This window comes from Pelophylax lessonae (genome assembly GCF_965119305.1).
Source record: "Pelophylax lessonae genome assembly, chromosome: 4".
NCBI lineage: Eukaryota > Metazoa > Chordata > Amphibia > Anura > Ranidae > Pelophylax > Pelophylax lessonae.
In genome coordinates, this window is record NC_138771.1 from 536,237,878 (window position 1) to 536,257,412 (window position 19,535).

A 19,535-nucleotide genomic window follows, 5' to 3' on the forward strand; every position below is an offset into this window, starting at 1 on the left:
TTGGCTGCAATATTGAGCTTCAATGTAAAGATTTTCCTTGCAGTACTTTCCATCTGCCACTAGATGTCCTCTGATGGCCAGTGTCATTCAACCCACTTCTTCGGAGTCTTCTTCCTGAACCCACCCCCTAGCCTGGGACTTGACAGCGAAACCTGAAGAAGCACAGCGATGAGCTCATCTCTCTGTCGCTCTGCTTTCTCCGCCTATTAGCATGTTTCTCGTCTATACATGAACTAATTGACTGTTTCTTCAATTAATGTGCTGCTTCTTCCTTTAGCAATTCAGTCCTGCTATACAGACAGTATCAGGACAAATTCAGGCATTTGACACTGCCTACATTTAAAAAAATACATTTAGTGATTTATTAAAGATAACAGGGGTGCATTAATTTGTGTCTTTTAAATATTGCTAGTGTTCATTTTAAATACCCCCAAAACAAGGTATATTTTCTAAAGGCAGAGGGCCTGTAATAAACAATGATGATAGATTTGTTTTCTTTTAGGTTGCACATTAAAATAAAATTTTAGGGCACACAAAACTATAAATTCCCAAAATGTCTAATATAAAAAGAGTAAAATATTTTGAGGTGGTAAATACCAAATATGTCAAGCCCCAAACTTGTGCGCACCAGCAAAATAGTGAAAACTTACACAACCACATACAAAACATAGGTGACAAAACATAGGTGATAATACCCTTACAGATATTGAATTTATAAGTCAGTCACAAATGATGGCCCTGGAACTATTCTTTTGTCATATACATGGATACGGATTATGGGTTGTGCAGTCAGCATTTGTTTCTACGCGTGCCTCCTAGGTGCACACGTGTATGTGAATGGGGGCCCTTAAATTTTCTAAATGATCTTAATAGTTGATAACAGTGCATTTATGTCATTGTGTGTAGTACCCTCCTAGTTAGGTGCTAGGTTCAAAGCATTTTATGCTCCATCTGCTTATCAGGGGAGCCTGATCTGTTAGGTTGCCTGTTGCATGTTCCCAGGTGTGATTCACTGGGTCTGAGGGAGTGTCCCCACTGCATCCAATAGGAGAGCCTGTTGGACGGTGGAGGAAACCTGGCCAGTGACACATTGGCTTTTGTGGGAGTCCCAATGGGAGGGCACTCCTGCAGTGCATCCTGGAATGGCTCATAAAAACTGAGGGGAGCATGTGACAGGGCGTCTTTGGCAGGAAGCAGAGTCCCAGGAGGAGGTGGACAGCTGTCTCTCCTCCTGTTGCGTAAGGAAGGTGGTCATAGGTGGTCAGCCTAGTGAACCAGGTGTGGAGCGGAGCTGCAGAGGATCCTGTAAAGCTGACAGTGGAGCTGCTAGCAGAAACTTCCCAGAAAAAAACTGTGTCCGTGAGTACCAGGGGACTTGCCAAAGGGTCTGCCCAGGAAGGGGAGCACTCCAGTGAAGTCAGAGGATCAAGGGTCAGCTCACACAGTGTGTCAGAGTAAAGGAAGTGCCATGTAAAACCCTGAAGAGTAGGGAAAAAGGGGGTGCCAAGTAGGACCCTAAAGAATGATTCACAGTACAGTGCAGTTCGCCTAATTGTACTTCACTTTAGTGGCAAGGTGAAGCAGCGCAGGTAAGGGGAAGAAGCCGCTCAGGTGAGGCAAAGTGCTCCGGTGCAGGTCGGATCCGTTATCCAATAGTCCAACAATTCAAAGAAAAGTGCGGTCACATTTTCTTTGAATTGAAGGTGAAGCAGCGGCTTTGCCGCATCCATCTATAAATCAGAAGTCCCAGTAATTGTGCATAGCTTGCTCAGTTGGAGTATCCCACTCATCCCTTCTCCTATCCCAGTTCTCGAATAAAACAAAAAAAACAAAACCCCTAGACTGTTTTCTGACTGAGCCAAGCACTTACAATATGCTAAATACTCAAGTTGCTGCTATAGGTAACCCAGGGGAACCCGTAACCAGCAGCTCCCACGGGAGTAGTGCTATATGTGAAAAGAAAAGGGGCAGCGCCATCTAAGAGTAACAGTATGTGACTTTAATAGCCATAATAAGTAAACTACTCACAAGATGATGGTATGTAAGCCCTCGTCAAAAGCGCTTACATACCATCATCTTGTGAGTGGTTTACATATGGCTACCATGACGGTACTCACCGTCACTGGGAGTGAAAGACAGATACTTAATGGACACTGAAAATATGGCTTGGATTGCTTTGAAATGGGGCTGGTGTTTACACTTATGCTATTGTGTATTGTACTTCAATGGGAGAGACAGGCTCTCCCTATGGTTTGTGTATTGAGATGTGATGTGGATTCTGTTAAGCATGTCTGTCCCATTGTTAATGAACTCACATATTGTTCTGTCCAGATGGCTAGATAATTAGTTCAGGTTAATTCTATTTCTGTATACAATTTCATCTGCATATGATAATGTAATCGGGGCACCCCTGACCTGTGTGTGGTAATCTGATCAGGAGAGTGATGTCCATGCTGTATATAAACTGTGTACGTTGTTCAATAAAGGAGAAGGTTCCAAAACTTGTACAAGCTAAGTTGTCGGCTGGAAAATCTGTTTCCTATGTTTACGACTGGGAGGAAGCCGTATACTGACGGAAGTCCACAAGTACAGTATGGGTTGGGGTTCCGTTACAGCTATTAATGTCTCATACTGCTACTCTTAGATGGCGCTGCCTCTCTTCTCGTCTTCCCTTCAGAGTCACTCCCAGCTCCTCTACAGTGGCTGTCACTAAGCTAGCACATTGGACTCTCCTACGTGACTGGATGTTGTTGTGGTTTTTGTTTATCCAGCTATTGGGGACTGATATCTTTTAGTGCGCTGGATATCCTACCTACAAGTCGTTCTGTGCCTATGATCTACAAAGTGGATTGCCCTTTATAACTTCAGGAACACCTGGATAAATCAGAGGGATGGCCGAAAAACTGACTGCTATTATCACGCTGTCTGCAGTAATGTTATAGGTCACATCTCTAATCTAGTTGAAACTGAACGTTGTCACAGCTTCAAACATTGCGGTAATATTCAGGAGGCTTTATATTTTTGTTCTGTCCTGCCTATATGCATCTTCTCTGTGGTTGTATTAAACTGTATCAGGTTACTATGCTTTCAATTTATGCTGATATTGAGTTCCCTCAGTCAGTGTTAGTTCTTCACAAAGACAGGGCTTAAAAAAGTAATTGTCTTCTTACACTTCAAAAAGACTGGCAAAAAATCCTTTGTACTGCACTTATCTGAAAGTAAAACTGCATTGGAGGATCTGAGCACATCCTGCCACTCCAAAGCTAACTTGCAACTCCTGATTACAATAGACCAGTTGAGTGCCAAAGCCCAAGAGCCTGCTCCACAACTTGCACAGTTTTAGAAAAAACAGGCCTAACGCCAATGCCATCTTTGGTAGCTTTATTATTTGACTTTATTGACTTTATGTCTCTATAACTGCACTGGATTAAACATCGGTGTCTCAGTGAACAGTTTTGCTGCTTGGGCATGGTGACCACTGACCTAACTCTCCAGTCAGACTGGGTCTAAGGAGGTAAGTCAACATACAAAGCAGAATTTAAAACAAAACAATATTTCCAGGAAGGCTGTGGCTATACTTTAAATTTATGGTAACCATAATCCACACAACATGACACTTTACCGATAATAAAATGTAGCTCACAATGTACCATTGGCTCCCTAAGCTTTTGAGTTCTATACATTCAATAGTCAAACCCCAAAATTGTTATATTAACCACTTGCCGACCGCCCCACGCAGATTTGCTGCAGCAGGGCAGCTCGGCTGCGCATAATCACCTAGATCTACTAGTGATTTTCTGCATGAGGTCTCAGCAGTGCGCGCGCATTAGACACAGCGGGAGCCAGACCGGGGAGGAGCGGGCACCAACGACCTCCCGCGATCTTCAGGGAAAACTGACAGGAGAGCCGCCTGCCTATGTAAACAAGGCAGGCGGCTCTGCTGTCAGACAGGCACAGTGAGATTGTGTGTCCCAGCTAAGCTGAAACACCAATCTCCGTGTGCCTTTCACAGAGTCTTCCCCCCTACAGTTAGTAAGAACAATTTAAGCTCACACTTAACCCCTTGATCACCTCCAGTATTAACCCCTTCCTTGCCAGTGTCATTTATACAGTAACAGTGCATATTATTTAGCACTGATCACTGTACTGGTGCCACTGGTCCCCAAAAGTGCCACTTAGTGTCAGATTTGTCCGCAGCAATGTCGCAATCTCGCTATAAAATCGCTGATTGCCATTACTAAAAAAAAATTAAAAAATAAAGTCCAAAAATCAATCCCATAGTTTGTAAACGCTATAACTTTTCCGCAAACCAATTATACGCTTTTTGGGATTTTTTTTTACCAAAAATATGTAACAAAATACACATTGGTCTAAACTGATAAAAAAAAAAAATAGATTTTTTAAATTTTTTTATTGGGAATATTTTAGAGCAGAAAGTAAAAAATCTTTTTTTTTTTTTTTCAAAATTGTTGCTCTTTTTTTGTTTATAGTGCAAAATCTAAAAACCACAGAGGTGATCAAATACCACCAAAAAGAAAGCTATTTGTGGGAAAAAAGTACATCAATTGTATTTAAGTAAAGGGTCGCACGGGGCAACTGTTAGTTAAAGCAACGCAGTGCCGAATCGCAGAAAATGGCCTAGTCATTAAGGGGGGGGGGGGGGTAAAACCTTCCGGGGCTGAAGTGGTTAACTGCTGTGCTGCAGTCTTACCTTCCCTACAGAAGCCTTGTAAGCAGTTTTGATTTCCTGACGCTGGGAAAGGGTTCTGTTTGCAATCACATCGATGATGGCATCTTCATCAGTACCTGAAAAGAGTGCCGAGAAGAACATAAGTAGAAGACACTTACCTACATCCACCATTCAGGTCTGCTTCTAGTAATTCATACTCAGTTTCATCCTATAACAGTTTTCATTTTACAAGTTTGTATTTTTAACAACAAACTTCCAGTTAAAAAGTTGCTTTTTAAAGCAGCGCACACAGATACTACTGTAGCACCACCCCCGCAGGAGCTGCTGATTATATTATTGGGTCTACACCCTGCCTAACAACCCAATCAAATTGGCTCGATCCCTCCTCAGGCACAACTGACCCAGAATAGGACTGGACTATCAAATGGATACACAGATTGAAATACAATACTTCACTATGCAACCATACCTTGTTACCTTCTTGAATGGTAGTCCTTCTGGGTGACACAATGGAACAACGCACAGGATTGTAATTAACCAAACTTAGTTTACTATATATCAAATTGAATAGGGGAGATACAATACAATACAATACGAGTCCATAAAAGGTTATTTAAAACAGCTTTAAAAAGGTAAAAGAATACCCCCACACTCCTCCTGCATTAAGGGTAGACACAGTACCAGGTAGGTAGGCCTATCTGAGTCCCCCCCCCAGAGTTCTCTTCTTTCTTGTTGATCTTCGCTAGCAAGGTTATTGAATAGAGCTCATTTGTAATCCAGATTAGGAATAAAGATCAAGAGAGAGAGAGACAACGAGCTGTTAGTTGTCACCGCAGGGTGTCTGCGTAACTGAGCAATAACTTCTGCGAGAGAGTTAAACCTCTGGCGACTCCTTTACAGACCTTACTGTTTGTCTATGAGTCTCCTGAGAAAGTATGCTGATAAACCCCGGGGTTTTATCACCTCCTGCTGCGCTACCGCTATCTGTAGATAAAACTGTCTCTTCAGCAGATAAAGTCAGTTATTGGGCATGTGCCCTCTCACCAACAGAAGTTTCTCCTTCGCGCGCTTCCACTGCGGTCTCAGTCCTTTGGCTATATGCCAGCCGCGCGGGGTCCTTCTGGCGGATGACTTCCGGTCTCGGCAAACAGCAGTATGACCTCCAGGAATGTGCCTCGTGCTTGAGATGGGACGGTTCCACGTCGTCCCTCCAGGCTAAAAGGCTCTGGCCCAATATCCAGTGTCAGTCCTTCACTCTCGCTCGCTGGTTCCTCAGAGTCCAGCGCAGAAAGGCCCCCCTTCGCGCGCTTCTCTCTTCCTTTAAATAACCTCCCCCATAGTGCCGTGCGGTGCAGCCGTGCACCCTGGATCTTGCAAAGCAGCCTGGGAGATGTAGTTTCTTCATCTTGTGAAAAGGAAGTCACAGCCTGGGAAATTCCATGCAGCTACCACTAGAGGGAGCCTAGTTCCTGGATCTTGCAAAGCAGCCTGGGAGATGTAGTTTCTTCATCTTGTGAAAAGGAAGTCACAGCCCAGGAAATTCCATGCAGCTACCACTAGAGGGAGCCTAGTTCCTTCCCACATATCAAACAGTGTCTTTAGGCATGTTTAACCCCGCTACACTACGTTGCACAAAATTCTGTATCACGCCTATAAAACAGAGGAAGTGATGGCTAGTCACAAAACACAACTTTGGTGTTTTAATAATGATTATTGCTTCATCAAGGTTATCAACACTAGTCGGATGGGCTTTTCCACCACCTATGGTGTCCATCAGCACTATAAAAACTTTCCCATTCATTTATGGGCACCTCTGCCATATAAGTAAACAGCAAGCCTTTTTTTTTTTTTTGTAAATTTAAAAAAAAAAAAAAAAAAAAAAAAAGCTTCAAAGTGTTTGGGCACAATGCAGTACTTGGTTTCTCATTCAATTTAGTTAAATGACGCATATCAAATACAAAGGTTCCCTGGCTGAACAAATTCAAACTAAGGTACTGACTAAATGTAACTAATGGTTATGGGGGTAGAGACTGTTAAATTGGGTTCACCTTGAACTAATCTGACATTTGCCCCTACTAAATGCATACAGAGTGCCAAAGGATGGTAATACTGAGCCCATCTGGTACAGGCCAGGCAGTTCAAGGGGCATATTCTAAATTTTTTGGGAACATATACTCTCTCTAAAATACCTGCAAATACAATGTAGTTGCCCATTGAAGAATTTGCAATAGATTGGTGGCTGTGCTTCCGATCAGAACTTTTGCTGCCAACTCTTTTAGCCTTGTCCTGTCTGATGCTAACCTCTATTTTGGTCTTGGCATTTATGCAGTCTGGCATGAATCCTACTAATAAACTCCTGGCTAGTCCGGTTTTAGTTTTCAATTACAGCATCTCACAATAGTGAGTACACCCCTCACATTTTTTGTAAATATTTTATTATATCTTTTCATGTGACAACACTGAAGAAATGACACTTTGCTACATTGGGTTTAGGCTCCCACGGGACCCAATGCAAATCTTGCGAGAGTTGTCGGTCAAAAAATTTTGCGGAGACCCGCGGGGAACGGTGCAATTTGGTGTAACGTATTTTCTGGCATATAAGATGACTTTTTTATAATAACAAAAATACCCCAAAATTGCTCAATAGGGTTTAGGTCTGGAGACATGCTTGGCTAGTCCAGCACCTTTACCCTCAGCTTCTTTAGCAAGGCAGCGGTCGTATTGGAGATGCGTTTGGGATTATGTTGGAAAACTTCCCTGCGGTCCAGCCTTCGAAAGGGGGGAGGGGGGAATCATGCCCTGCTTCGGTATATGTGTCACAGTACATGTTGGCATTCATGGTTCCCTCAACAAACTGTAGCTCCCCACTGCCAGCCGCACCCATGCAGCCCCAGACCATGATACTCCCCCCATCATGCTTGACTGTAGTAAAGACACATTTGTCTTTGTACTCCTCACCTGGTTGCTGCCACACACGCCTGACACCATCTGAACCAAATAAGTTATATCTTGGTCTCCTCAGACCGCTGGACATGGTTCCAGTAATCCATGTCCTTAGTCTGCTTGTCTTCAGCATACTGCTTGCAGGCTTTGTGCATCATCTTTAGAACAGGCTTCCTTCTGGGACGACAGCCATGCAGACCAATTTGATGCAGTGTATGGTCTGAGCACTGACAGGCTGACCCCCCCCACCCCTTCAACCTCTGCAGCAATGCTGGCAGCACTCATACGTCTATTTCCCAAAGACAACCTCTGGATATGACACTGAGCATGTGCCCTCAACCTCTTTGGTGGACCATGGCGATGCCTGTTCTGAGTGGAACCTGTCCTGTTAAACCACTGTATGGTCTTGGCCACAATGCTGCAGCTCAGTTTAAGCGTCTTGGCAATCTTCTTATAGCCTAGGCCATCTTTATGTAGAGCAACAATTCTTTTTTCAGATCCTCAGAGAGTTCTTTGGTATGGAGGTGCCATGTTGAACTTCCAGTGACCAATATGAGTATGGAGGTGCTATGTTGAACTTCCAGTGACCAGTAAGAGAGTGAGAACGATAACACCAAATTTAAACACACCTGGGACCTTGTAACACCAACGAGTCACATGACACCGGGGAGGCAGCAAAATGGCTAATTGAGCCCAATTTGAACATTTTCACTTAGGGGTGTACTCACAGTTAGACATTAATGGCTGTATGTTGAGCTATTTTGAGGGGGGACAGCAAATTTACACTGTTATAAAAGCTGTACACACCCTACTTTACATTGTAGTAAAGTTTAGTTTCTTGAGTGTTGTCACATGAAAAGATATAATAAAATATTTACAAAAATGTGAGGCATGTACTTACTTTTGTGAGATACAGTACACCCTGCTAATCCTAGAGGTGTTTTTGACTCCCTAGAACCCATTTTCATTCTTGCCCAGACCGCCTAATTAAGTGTAGTTCCTTAACCAGTTCCCGACCGCCCGCCGCTGATTTACTGCAGCAGTGCGTCTTCTGTGCAAACCGGCGTATACCTATGTCGGTCGCGCGACTGCAGCTATGGGTGAGCCCGCGCCGCAGCCAGCATGCTCCCGCCCCCACTCGGCAGCGGAGACTCCGATGCACGGTTACCACAGCGGACCGCTGTTCTCTCTGGAATGATCACAGAGCCCCTGTGATCCTGTTATATAGGATCACTGCTCTCTGTGATCATTTCACAAGCCACGCCCCCCCAGTTAGAATCACTCCCCTAGGCTCACATTTAACCCCTTGATCATCCACAGTGTTAACCCCTTACCTGCCAGTGTCATTACAGTAACAGTGCATATTTTTAGCACTGATTACTGTAGTAATGTCACTGGTCCCCCCCAAAAGTGTCAAAAATGTCAGTTAGGGGTATGATCTGTCCGCCGAAATGTCGCAGTTCCGCAAAAAAATAAAAACACAATAAAAATGATAAATCTTTGCTGTATTTAGTAGACGCGATAAACTTTTGCGAAAACCAATCAAAATACGCTTATTGCAATTTTTTTTACCAAAAATATGTAGCAGAAAACAAATTGGCATAAAATGTCAAAAATTTAGATTTTTAAAATGTTATTTTTTTTGAGAATGTTATATAACAGAAAGTGAAAATTATAGTTTTTTTTTTTTTCAGAAGTGTCGCTCTTTTTTTGTTTATAGCTCAAAAAATTTGTGGGAAAAAAAATTACATCAATTTTATTTGGGAACAGCCTTGTACGGTCGCGCAATTGTGCGTTAAAAATACACAGTGCCGAATCGCAAAATATGGCCTGGTCATTAAGGGGGAAAATCTTCCGGTCCAGAAGTGGTTAATGCCAAGATATGAACATCCAATGGCTGTAGATAATGATACAATAATATACATAGTACATGATGGTAGCTGAGCATTGGTAAAAGTGAAATGCTACTTCCAAAGACAAGAGGGGTCGATTCATGCAAAACAAATAGGCTGCTCACTCTGCATAGAAATTTTTCCAGCGCTTAGTAAACTTGGTGAAATTTCACTTAACAAAGAATACCCAATCACATGCAAGGAAAAAAAAAAAAAGTACAGCTTTTTGTTTGCACATGATTGGATGATTGAAGTCAGCAGAGCTTCACCTCCCTTGTGAAATGAACAGTCCACTAGCTTTTAGCAAATCAACCCCTGAGCATCGCAATTCCATTCAGAGCGATGTTCCCTATTACCACACAATAATACATTGATGTACATCTCTGCATATAGCTTTTAAATGCAAACTACAGGCCTGTAAGGTCACTATCTATAAAGGTTGTGGGAAAGTAAAGTTGATCTAGAGAGAGTCTAAAGAACAATAGAAGAAATTTTGCTAGTTCAGTGGATTTTTACATGCTCACTGTTCTGTGAAAATTCCACTCATACCTACATTCTAAAAACACAGCACATGGGTCTTTGGACCAAGAACAGTTCAACATGTAATTTCTCTACTTTGCATTATACAGTGGGGAAAATAATTATTTGATCCCCTGCAGATTTTGGAAGTTTGCCCACTTACAAAGAAATGAAGGTGTAATGTTCCGGTACCTCTGGTACCCTTGTCTCCATATTTCTCCTCTCCTAATTGCGTCCCATCTTGTGTAACAAAGGACGCATATACCTTTAAGACCGGATGACATCATTGCCGAGCGCCGCTATGAGCGGCTATTTCAATCGCCGGTTTGCTCTCACTCATCGCTCGTTCAAACCCACATGTTCATCGCACCTACGCCTAAGAAGTCGGAGCTGCTGACATACCTCCCTTGCTGAACTGAAGCCGGAAACCTCGCTGGTGATCCATATCTCGCTACGGGATCACCTCTCTCCAATGGACACTGTTATTCCTAAACCTATCTAAGTGATAAGTACCCCGCAGGGGATTCTTGCTAACCAATCTCCTACTGTCATCTACTGCAATTACCAAGACTATCTGTATCTATCTATGCACTATCATCTGCATAGACTTTTAGCTCTTGGGACTACCTTCAACTATCCTTGCACTAGGTTACTCTGTCTAAGTATACTCCATCTGTATCCTCTTACCATCTGCACTATACTTGACATCAGAACCTATCTGCTTTACCATCACCTGCAACTCTCCTAATACTACTTCCAGTGCTCACCATACAATAGCCTGTCTCTCATCTATATATCCTCATATACTCTATCCCTCCATTAAACATCTATTAATATATATATATATATATATATATAGTATATAACAGGCTGTACACGGTGATGAAGTCCTGAGAGTTGGATATGTTGTTCAACAGATTCTCTACAAGGCTACTGAGTGTAATAATTCTGCAGCTGTAAATCCATTCACAAACAAAAACGCATGAACGTTACAGAAGGGTCTATAACTTTTATCATAGGTGTACTTTAAATGATAGAGAAAGAATATCAACCAAAAATCTAGGGAAAAACAAAAAAAACCACATAAAACGAAATGGTATAAATTAAGTTGGCTTGGGGATCAACATACTTTTTTTACTCACTGAACCGAAAATTATAGCATTCGTTTTTTCTAGATTTTTGACTAAAATTCTGTCTCCATCATTTAAAATGCACCTATGATAAAAATTATAGACCCCTTATTTCTTTGTAAGTGGGCAAACTTCTATAATTTTCAGGGGGATCAAATAATTATTTTCCCCACTGTACAGTTTATTTAATAAGAAAACAGGAATTAATTGAAAAATTACACTGACCCCCAACAAACAATCAGATCTAATTTTACTGTAGTCTGATAAAAGGATTTTAAATGAATATTTTAGGGTTCTGCACTCCTTAATTGATTTTTAACTGCATTAATAAAGTGAAAACTTCTCTGAGCACCAGAAACAGAAAATGCAATTCAATTCAATTCATTTTTAATGTTCAAAGCAAACTCACCCATCTATCTATCCCTCCATGCTTTATTAAATGCAAAAAGAAGAGATTGTACCATGAAATTATTACCAATAAATAAGAGAAAGAGGTATAGGTGGCGCTGCCTATATATGTGTAATCCTCATAAAACCCAAAACAGGCGTAAGTGACAGAGATACACATTACACACACACACATATATTATATATATATATATATATATATATATATATATATATATATATATATATATATATATATATATATATATATATATATATATATATATATAATCTCCATACAACCTATTGCACAAACCCCATATAATACCAATCATAAAGTGCAAACTTAAAACATACTATAGTAGTGTTCAAAACTTCTAAATTGCTATATACATACAATCACAATAAATCCAGTGCAAAGGAAAGTGCTTATCTGTGCAAAAATGTGCAACAAGTGCAATAAATGAAAAATAAGTCCCATAAACGATCTGATGCTTTAAAAATTCATAAGTCCTTATTAAAAGGTAATGTGGCAATGTGCAAAAAAAGAAAGTGCAACATCAGTCTCGGTAAAAGAAGTGAATCCACTCGTGCTCCACCTTCAGCTCCTCACGCACCAGAAGACTGAACCCCTGCAGGGGTCAGAGGCACTTACAGATAGTGTAATGCATGATCCTACTGTATATCTACTCCTCCTCCCAGGGTCTGATCAGTGGGTTTTCTCCTCACAGGGTATGCGGACAAGCGAGGCAACTCAATGTGAATCCGTAGCAAATGGTTAATAATAAAACAGAAAACGCACTTACAATGATAAAGGGGATTCAAGCAGTTAAGAAAGGTGTTATTTCCGACGCCATGCCTTCCACGGACCGGATGTTTGGAGCCGGAAGTGACCCAATGACGCTCTCGTCTCTGGCCTACACGTTTCATCAGAATTACGTCATCAGGAGCAGCTTTTTTTCCTATTGAATAGTTTTACCTGTTTTGGGTTTTAGGAGAATTACACATATATAGGCAGCGCCACCTCTACCTCTCTTATTCATTTCCATACCCCACTTCGTGGGATATGCGAGGTAGCCAGCAGCTTTCTTGTCCATTCCATTGCGCAGAACTAAAACCAAATTAAATTATTATGTTTAAAATTAGTTTTGGAGTTCCGCTTTACCATAAGCATAGGTATGGGAGTCACCAGCATGAGCCATTTTTAGCGGGACCAAAATTAGATGATCTTTTGCCTAAGGAGTAAGGAGGTATCCACTGGATGACCGTTGCATTAAAAGTGGGTGGACAGGTAATCAAACTTTAGAAAAGTGGTTCCAAAGCCAGAATTGGAAGTGTCTACCAATAGTGTGACACTATATACAGTAATGTGGACATTATTTCCCAACATAGGAGGTTACAGTTCAGAGACAACAAAAAAGCATTACCCTATCAAGCCACTCACCCGCCCCTTTCATGGCTTTCCTCAACTTCTGGACATCGTCTGCTGCATTGAAGTTTGGGTAAGGTTTGATGGTTCCCTTGGTTCCAATCTGCAGGAGTGACATATTTGAGTCAGTTATCAGTGTAAAAGTGTATGAAACATCACATGATTTTTGGAAGTAAAACCTGGTGTTACATATGATAGAAAGACATGTGCTCTACAACCAACACCAAAACTTTGTTTCTGTAAACGTATAATGTATGAAAGAAAAAGTACATGTTCCCCAAAAGAAGATGTACACAGTAAAATGATATGTCATTTTGCATATAGCTAGTATAATAAAAGGGTATAGTCCATCTTTATATTGGCATCCTCTGTCTGCTGAGCAGGCTTCCCTCAAATCAGCTCTTAGAGCTCTTGTACCGCTGTACCTTTCCACCCCCTGCTTTGTGGGGTGTAGAGAGGCAACCCCGGGTCACTGTGTGTGTTAAGACATCTATGCCTGGTTTTGGTTAAGACAGGCCTGCTGATTGCACACCTGTGGGCTGGGTTCATATTATTCCCAGGAGTTAGGAGGGCTCCCATTTGGAGACAGCTGCAACCGGGCAGACAGGAGTTCTGGCCCAGGAGAAGTGTTAGTCACGTCACTTAAAAAAAGTAATTGGTTATAGTTACTTCTCACAAAAAGTAACTTTGTAACTGAGTTACATCAGTAAAAAAGTAACCAATTACCAGGGAAAGGAACTATTGCGTTACTTTAAAAAAAAAAATCAAATATGTCAAATAACTTGTATGAGTGGTATTTGCTGAGTGGTACTGTCTGGCTGCGTGGTACACTGGTACCTGCCAGTTTATAGGGTGGGTGGGTAGGTGTATATAGGGGTCAGTGGGTGTATAGGGTTGGTAGGTAGGTGTATATAGGGGTCAGTGGGTGTATAGGGTGGGTAGGTAGGTGTATATAGGGGTCAGTGGGTGTATAGGGTGGGTAGGTATATGTATATGGGGGGGTTGTTGGATGTACAGGTACAATGCAGGGCTCTTACGGTTCCTCTCGACCAGTCTGCTCTCCCTCTCCATGTCACACATGCCAGTACCGCAGACAGCGCCGGCAGGGTCATAGAGGAGTGAGGAGGAATTACACTACTGCCATCTAGTGGCGGTAGATGTAATTGCTGTAACACAGCTTAAGTAATGGGAACGGCGTTACCGCGGGGGAAAAGTAATCAATTAGATTACTAGTTACCTGCAAAAGTAACAGCATTAAGTAAAGCTTTAACACCGTTATTCCCATCACTGCCCAGGAGTCCTTGAACCAACAGACACGAGGTCTGTGTATGGGAGTCAGGAGGGCTCCAACCTTCCCAGAGAGAAAAAAAAGAGAGAGAGAAAGAGAGAAAGAGAGAAAGAGAGAAAGAGAGAAAAAAAAGAGAGAGAGAAAGAGAGAAAGAGAGAAAGAGAGAAAAAAAAGAGAGAGAGAAAGAGAGAAAAAAGAGAAAGAGAGAAAAGAGAGAAAAAAGAGAGAGAAAGAGAGAAAAAAAGAGAAAGAGAAAGAGAGAAAAAAAGAGAAAGAGAGAAAGAGAGAAAGAGAGAAAGAGAGAAAGAGAGAAAGAGAGAAAGAGAGAAAGAGAGAAAGAGAGAAAGAGAGAAAAAAGAGAAAGAGAGAAAAAAGAGAAAAAAGAGAAAAAAGAGAAAAAAGAGAAAGAGAAAGAGAAAAAAGAGAAAGAGAAAAAGAGAAAAAGAGAGAAAAAAAAGAGAGAGAGAAAGAGAGAAAGAGAGAAAGAGAGAAAAAAAAGAGAGAGAGAAAGAGAGAAAAAAGAGAAAGAGAGAAAAAAGAGAAAAAAGAAAAAAGAGAAAAAAGAGAAAGAGAGAAAAAAGAGAAAGAGAGAAAGAGAGAAAGAGAGAAAGAGAGAAAGAGAGAAAGAGAGAAAGAGAGAAAGAGAGAAAGAGAGAAAGAGAGAAAGAGAGAAAAAAAAGAGAGAGAGAAAGAGAGAAAGAGAGAAAAAAAAGAGAGAGAGAAAGAGAGAAAGAGAGAAAAGAGAGAGAGAAAGAGAGAAAGAGAGAAAAAAAGAGAGAGAGAAAGAGAGAAAGAGAGAAAAGAGAGAGAGAAAGAGAGAAAGAGAGAAAAGAGAGAGAGAAAGAGAGAAAGAGAGAAAAAAAAGAGAGAGAGAAAGAAAGAAAGAAAAAAAAGAGAGAGAGAAAGAAAGAAAGAGAGAGAGAGAAAAAAAAGAGAGAGAGAAAAAAAAGAGAGAGAGAAAGAGAGAAAAAAGAGAAAGAGAGAAAAAAGAGAAAAAAGAGAAAAAAGAGAAAAAAGAGAAAAAGAGAGAAAAAAGAGAAAAAGAGAGAAAGAGAGAAAAAGAGAAAAAGAGAGAAAGAGAGAAAAAGAGAGAAAGAGAGAAAGAGAGAAAAAGAGAGAAAGAGAGAAAGAGAGAAAGAGAGAAAGAGAGAAAGAGAGAGAGAGAGAAAAAGAGAGAAAAAGAGAGAAAAAGAGAGAAAAAGAGAGAGAAAGCAGTTGGCAGCCAGAGATTAAAGGTCTGCAGGAGGCAGATGGATTCCGCAACAGCGCAGTAGGATGCTGATCCCAAGGAAGCTACAAGGGAGCTTGACCAAAGGACACTTGTGTTGGTCTGAGGAGCAGACCTGAGGCCTAGGCGTGAGGCCTGAAGCAGCCATATGGAGTGTGAGTAAGCCATGCGGCTGAATTTAACAAATATACAGTAATGGTGGAACCCCTGCAAGGGAAAATTGCTGTTTTGTGAACTTTCTTTACGCCTTTAAATAAAAGTGGGTTGCCATGCCCTTAAAAATGCAGTCTGGACTGGCATTACTTAAAAATCGCATGCACCACTTGAGTTGAATCACCCCAAAACGTTACAGGGGCTATGAAAACTCCTTTATCTCTGAGTTTTACAAGGCTGTACAGGACAAATGGCTGCAGATAAACAGGTACAACTTATTTAGGAGGATTTGTTCCATTTCTGTGTAGCAACTGAGGCTAGTCTTTTCACTGAGACTTTTATTAAAAAGACAGACACTTATTCATCCAAGGATCTAGGCAATCCTCACCCAAGCCGACTCTTCGCTGGTATTTGGGCACCATTTGCGAGCATGTTTACTGTGGCAAGACAGCTGTGAGACTCCTTGCGGCTTCGCATTTGGCTTTGCAGTGCGCTTCGAAAATGAACCTGCAGCCTCCTGGAACTTATAACGTGTCCCAGGTGGGGGGTGAACTTCTGGTGGAAGCAACAAGGCGATTTGCTGAGTTCTCAGCATGCTTGAAATAAGTAGCAGTGACTGTCAGTCACCACTTTCTGCTCTTCCCCTTCAGTTTTCACTGGTGCTCTGGGCAGAAAAGGGGGCAGGTGCTGCTGGCTCTGACTCTCAGCCGTGTCTGAGAGATGGAGCCAGCTGTCAATCAGGCAGCTGGGTGGATCCTGACAATATGGTCGAGATCCTTCCAGAGCCTGGAGCCTCTCTGAGATGATAGAACAATATAAGCCGACACAGCGTCACAGGAGTGCAAAAGTAAATGCACTCCTGTGACCCAGAAGAGGTTTAGTGGGGAAAAAAGCTTTGACCATACTTTACTTTTAATTTTCCAGCTTTGATTGCAATATGCATTTGTTAACTCACATCATTTTAATGGGGGGGGGGGGGGCAGAGGGTCTGTAAATGTACAATACCTTAACATGTCATATGGCTGTGTCATCTATGCTGGATGGATTCAACTAGTTTGCTCATTGACTTATTGGCATGAAAATTCCTTTTACAGATGACTAGTAAGTAATAAAACTGGTACATAAAACAAACACTACCATTTTAACTTTTTCACAACGTTTTGAATTTGTAAGCAATTATTGTATTGTACTAGATTGCCATTATGTATTGTTTCCATGTATAAAAAGCCCAAATAAAGATTTTTACATTTTTATAACAAAAAAAAAAAAAAAAAAAATGTTGCTGCTAATACCAACTGTCAGAACTATTATGAAGAAATAGACATTTTCAGGAATTGCATATGGAGGTTCAAGACTGAATAAGCCCCAAAACAAGGGGTAAAACTCACATAACATTCACATAAGTCTTCAAAAAGAACATCCTGAGTTTATAGCAGCCTGTTGAAGGTTTGAAAACTGTGCTGAACTGGGGACAAAAGCCAAGGATAAGTATATTCTATGGTCACTAACTAGAATGTATTTGAAGAGCCTTGAATAATAAAATTTTGGAAACACAGCCAACTCAATTGCCTCTCCCAGGTGTGAATACCACCTTCAAACAAACAAGGTCCAACAGAAAACCTTGGGGGAATGGTTACCTACGTCATCTAATATACTTTAGTGAAAAAGGCAGCAAAAGTAGTTATCCAATGACCAGGCCATTGTCTCAACTCTGGGAAAGAAACAGAGAAAAAGCTCCCTCATAGAAAGAACTGTTTTTTTTTACTCTGGTAACAAAACAGCTCAGACATGATTTTAAAATATTTGGGTATATTATGGAGGTTTTACATCGATATTTATGATTATATTCCCAAAGTGGAGATATGGAAGTTTGGGTTTATATTCAGGACAATATTCTGCCGAGAATTACATCTAGATCAGTATTTCTCCACCTTTTTGTAGGCAAGGCACTCTTTCGAGATTGTCCACATTTTAAAACACCCTCCAAAATTATGGCGTCTTGAGGCACCCCATTCTAAAAAACATATTGCAGCAACATCCACGCAAAGTAGGACACCCAACATTAGAGGTGATTTATTCTTCCAAAGCAAATACACTTTTACACACTGGTACTAACTCGTATTTCAATGTTTCTCTTCATCACTCAGCTAATGTGACCTCAGCGCTTACGGAGAGGGGCAGGAAAAGGGGATACAATGATGCTATGCAGACGACTGACATCCTCCCCATCAACTGATGATGCCCTTGGTTGTTAGGACACCGGCAGCTAGAAGGTTGTAATGGTGAACAACGAAAACGTATGGCTTTGCGCAACTAAAAGGCAGGCTTCATCCACACTCCGGCTTGCATACAACTTTTGGGCAATTTTTAGGCATTTTGCCAAGGCACCCTTAAAGAAACCTCAAGGCACCCTGGTTGAAAAAGGCTGATCTATATGCATATATCTAAAAGCATACGATTAGAAGACTATACCTCATATTATATCCCATCTCAAGTCATAATTGTGTTTGCTGGCATAATCATCTAGTAGGTAATTTTTGGATTAGAAAAATCCCATATGTAGAAAATGGTTTGCATATACAAAAGGACTGTGTTTAGAGAGACCATCTATATAGTTTTCTGCCTCTACCTAGATGTGTGTATTTAAATCAGAATATATATACAGTATAGGTAAAACATTTATTCCTAACCAATATAAGTGCTGCATTAGTAATGTATACTCAGATGGCGTTACCAGATCTGAACCATAGAGTTATATATTAGAAATATTATATGGCTATGCCTGTACCATGAGAAAGTAGACATTCTTACAACAAATCAGTTATAATAAAAATTCAGAGCAAATATTTCTCCTATAGGATACACTTGGTGGTTAAAAGAGGCCATGCCTAATCACACAAGAAAGTTGATTGTTATCTGCCTCAACCAAATGGAAAGAAGTTTATTGCCTTTTTGTCCCAAAACGGTATATAGGAGATCCTAGTTGATCATCAAGGAACACACAGATCCACAAACTTCTTCACTACATACACTTCATCCATCATACATACTTCACACCCTCATCATCACGCCTCATACTCTGAAACCTTAAGGACACAAGCTCTTCCTTAACCAGCCATCATTTTGGGAAAGGCAGCCATCTTAGGGGACTCTGGTAACGACCATTGTGAGCCAGCAGCCATTTTGGAAGGGAAAATGTGTTTTATTGATTTTTTGAATACTGAATATTGAGTGCTCAGGATATTTAGTTTGATTCCCCAGATGTAACAACCATCGTAGATTTTTCTTTAACTTTTGTTTTTCTGAATTTTACCATGTTTGTTTGGCGCTATATTAGCAAACCAGTTTTATGTAGTGTGACTCTCACTGCAACTGCAGAGGAGTAACTGTTGGCTACACAAATCACAGACATTTTGTCTGATAATTTCTATATTATATGGTTTTTACATAGACTGGAGAAATTAATCCTTTCATGTCATTCATATTGCTGCACAAAACCAATTACCGAATGTTGCAAATAATTTGATATTTTATGTAAGATTTTGTTTTTATGTCACCTATATCTAACTATTTATTCTGAATAAATGTCTTGTGAATAAATATATATTCTCAATTTAATCTGTATTCATATAGCTTGGTGTATGCTGTTAAAAAGAAATTGATTGACGAAAAGAACTCGTTATAAATCATCATTCGGGAAATTATTCTCAAACGTATAACGCACATGACAACCCATCTGTGTAGTAAAAAACAGAGGCGATTGCCTTGGAGCTCCTCTCATACAGTTAACAGTGCCAGCTTTATCCTGCCTTTTGGACTGAAGACTGGCAATTCAGACATAATGGTGGGCTACATTCTGCTTGTACTACTGATAGC

At 40.8% G+C, this 19,535-nt stretch overlaps 1 protein-coding gene across 1 annotated transcript in view; it reads right to left on the reverse strand.

The window, feature by feature from the left end:
- The window catches only part of ANXA4 (annexin A4), a 92,355-nt gene that overhangs the window by 57,057 nt on the left and 15,763 nt on the right, over nt 1-19,535 (reverse strand). The window contains exons 2-3 of the mRNA XM_082255582.1: nt 13,006-13,093; nt 4,712-4,806 (exon numbers count right to left, since the gene is read on the reverse strand). Coding sequence (XP_082111708.1) covers nt 4,712-4,806; nt 13,006-13,093 — 183 coding nt within the window. The remainder of the gene's footprint in view (nt 1-4,711; nt 4,807-13,005; nt 13,094-19,535) is intronic.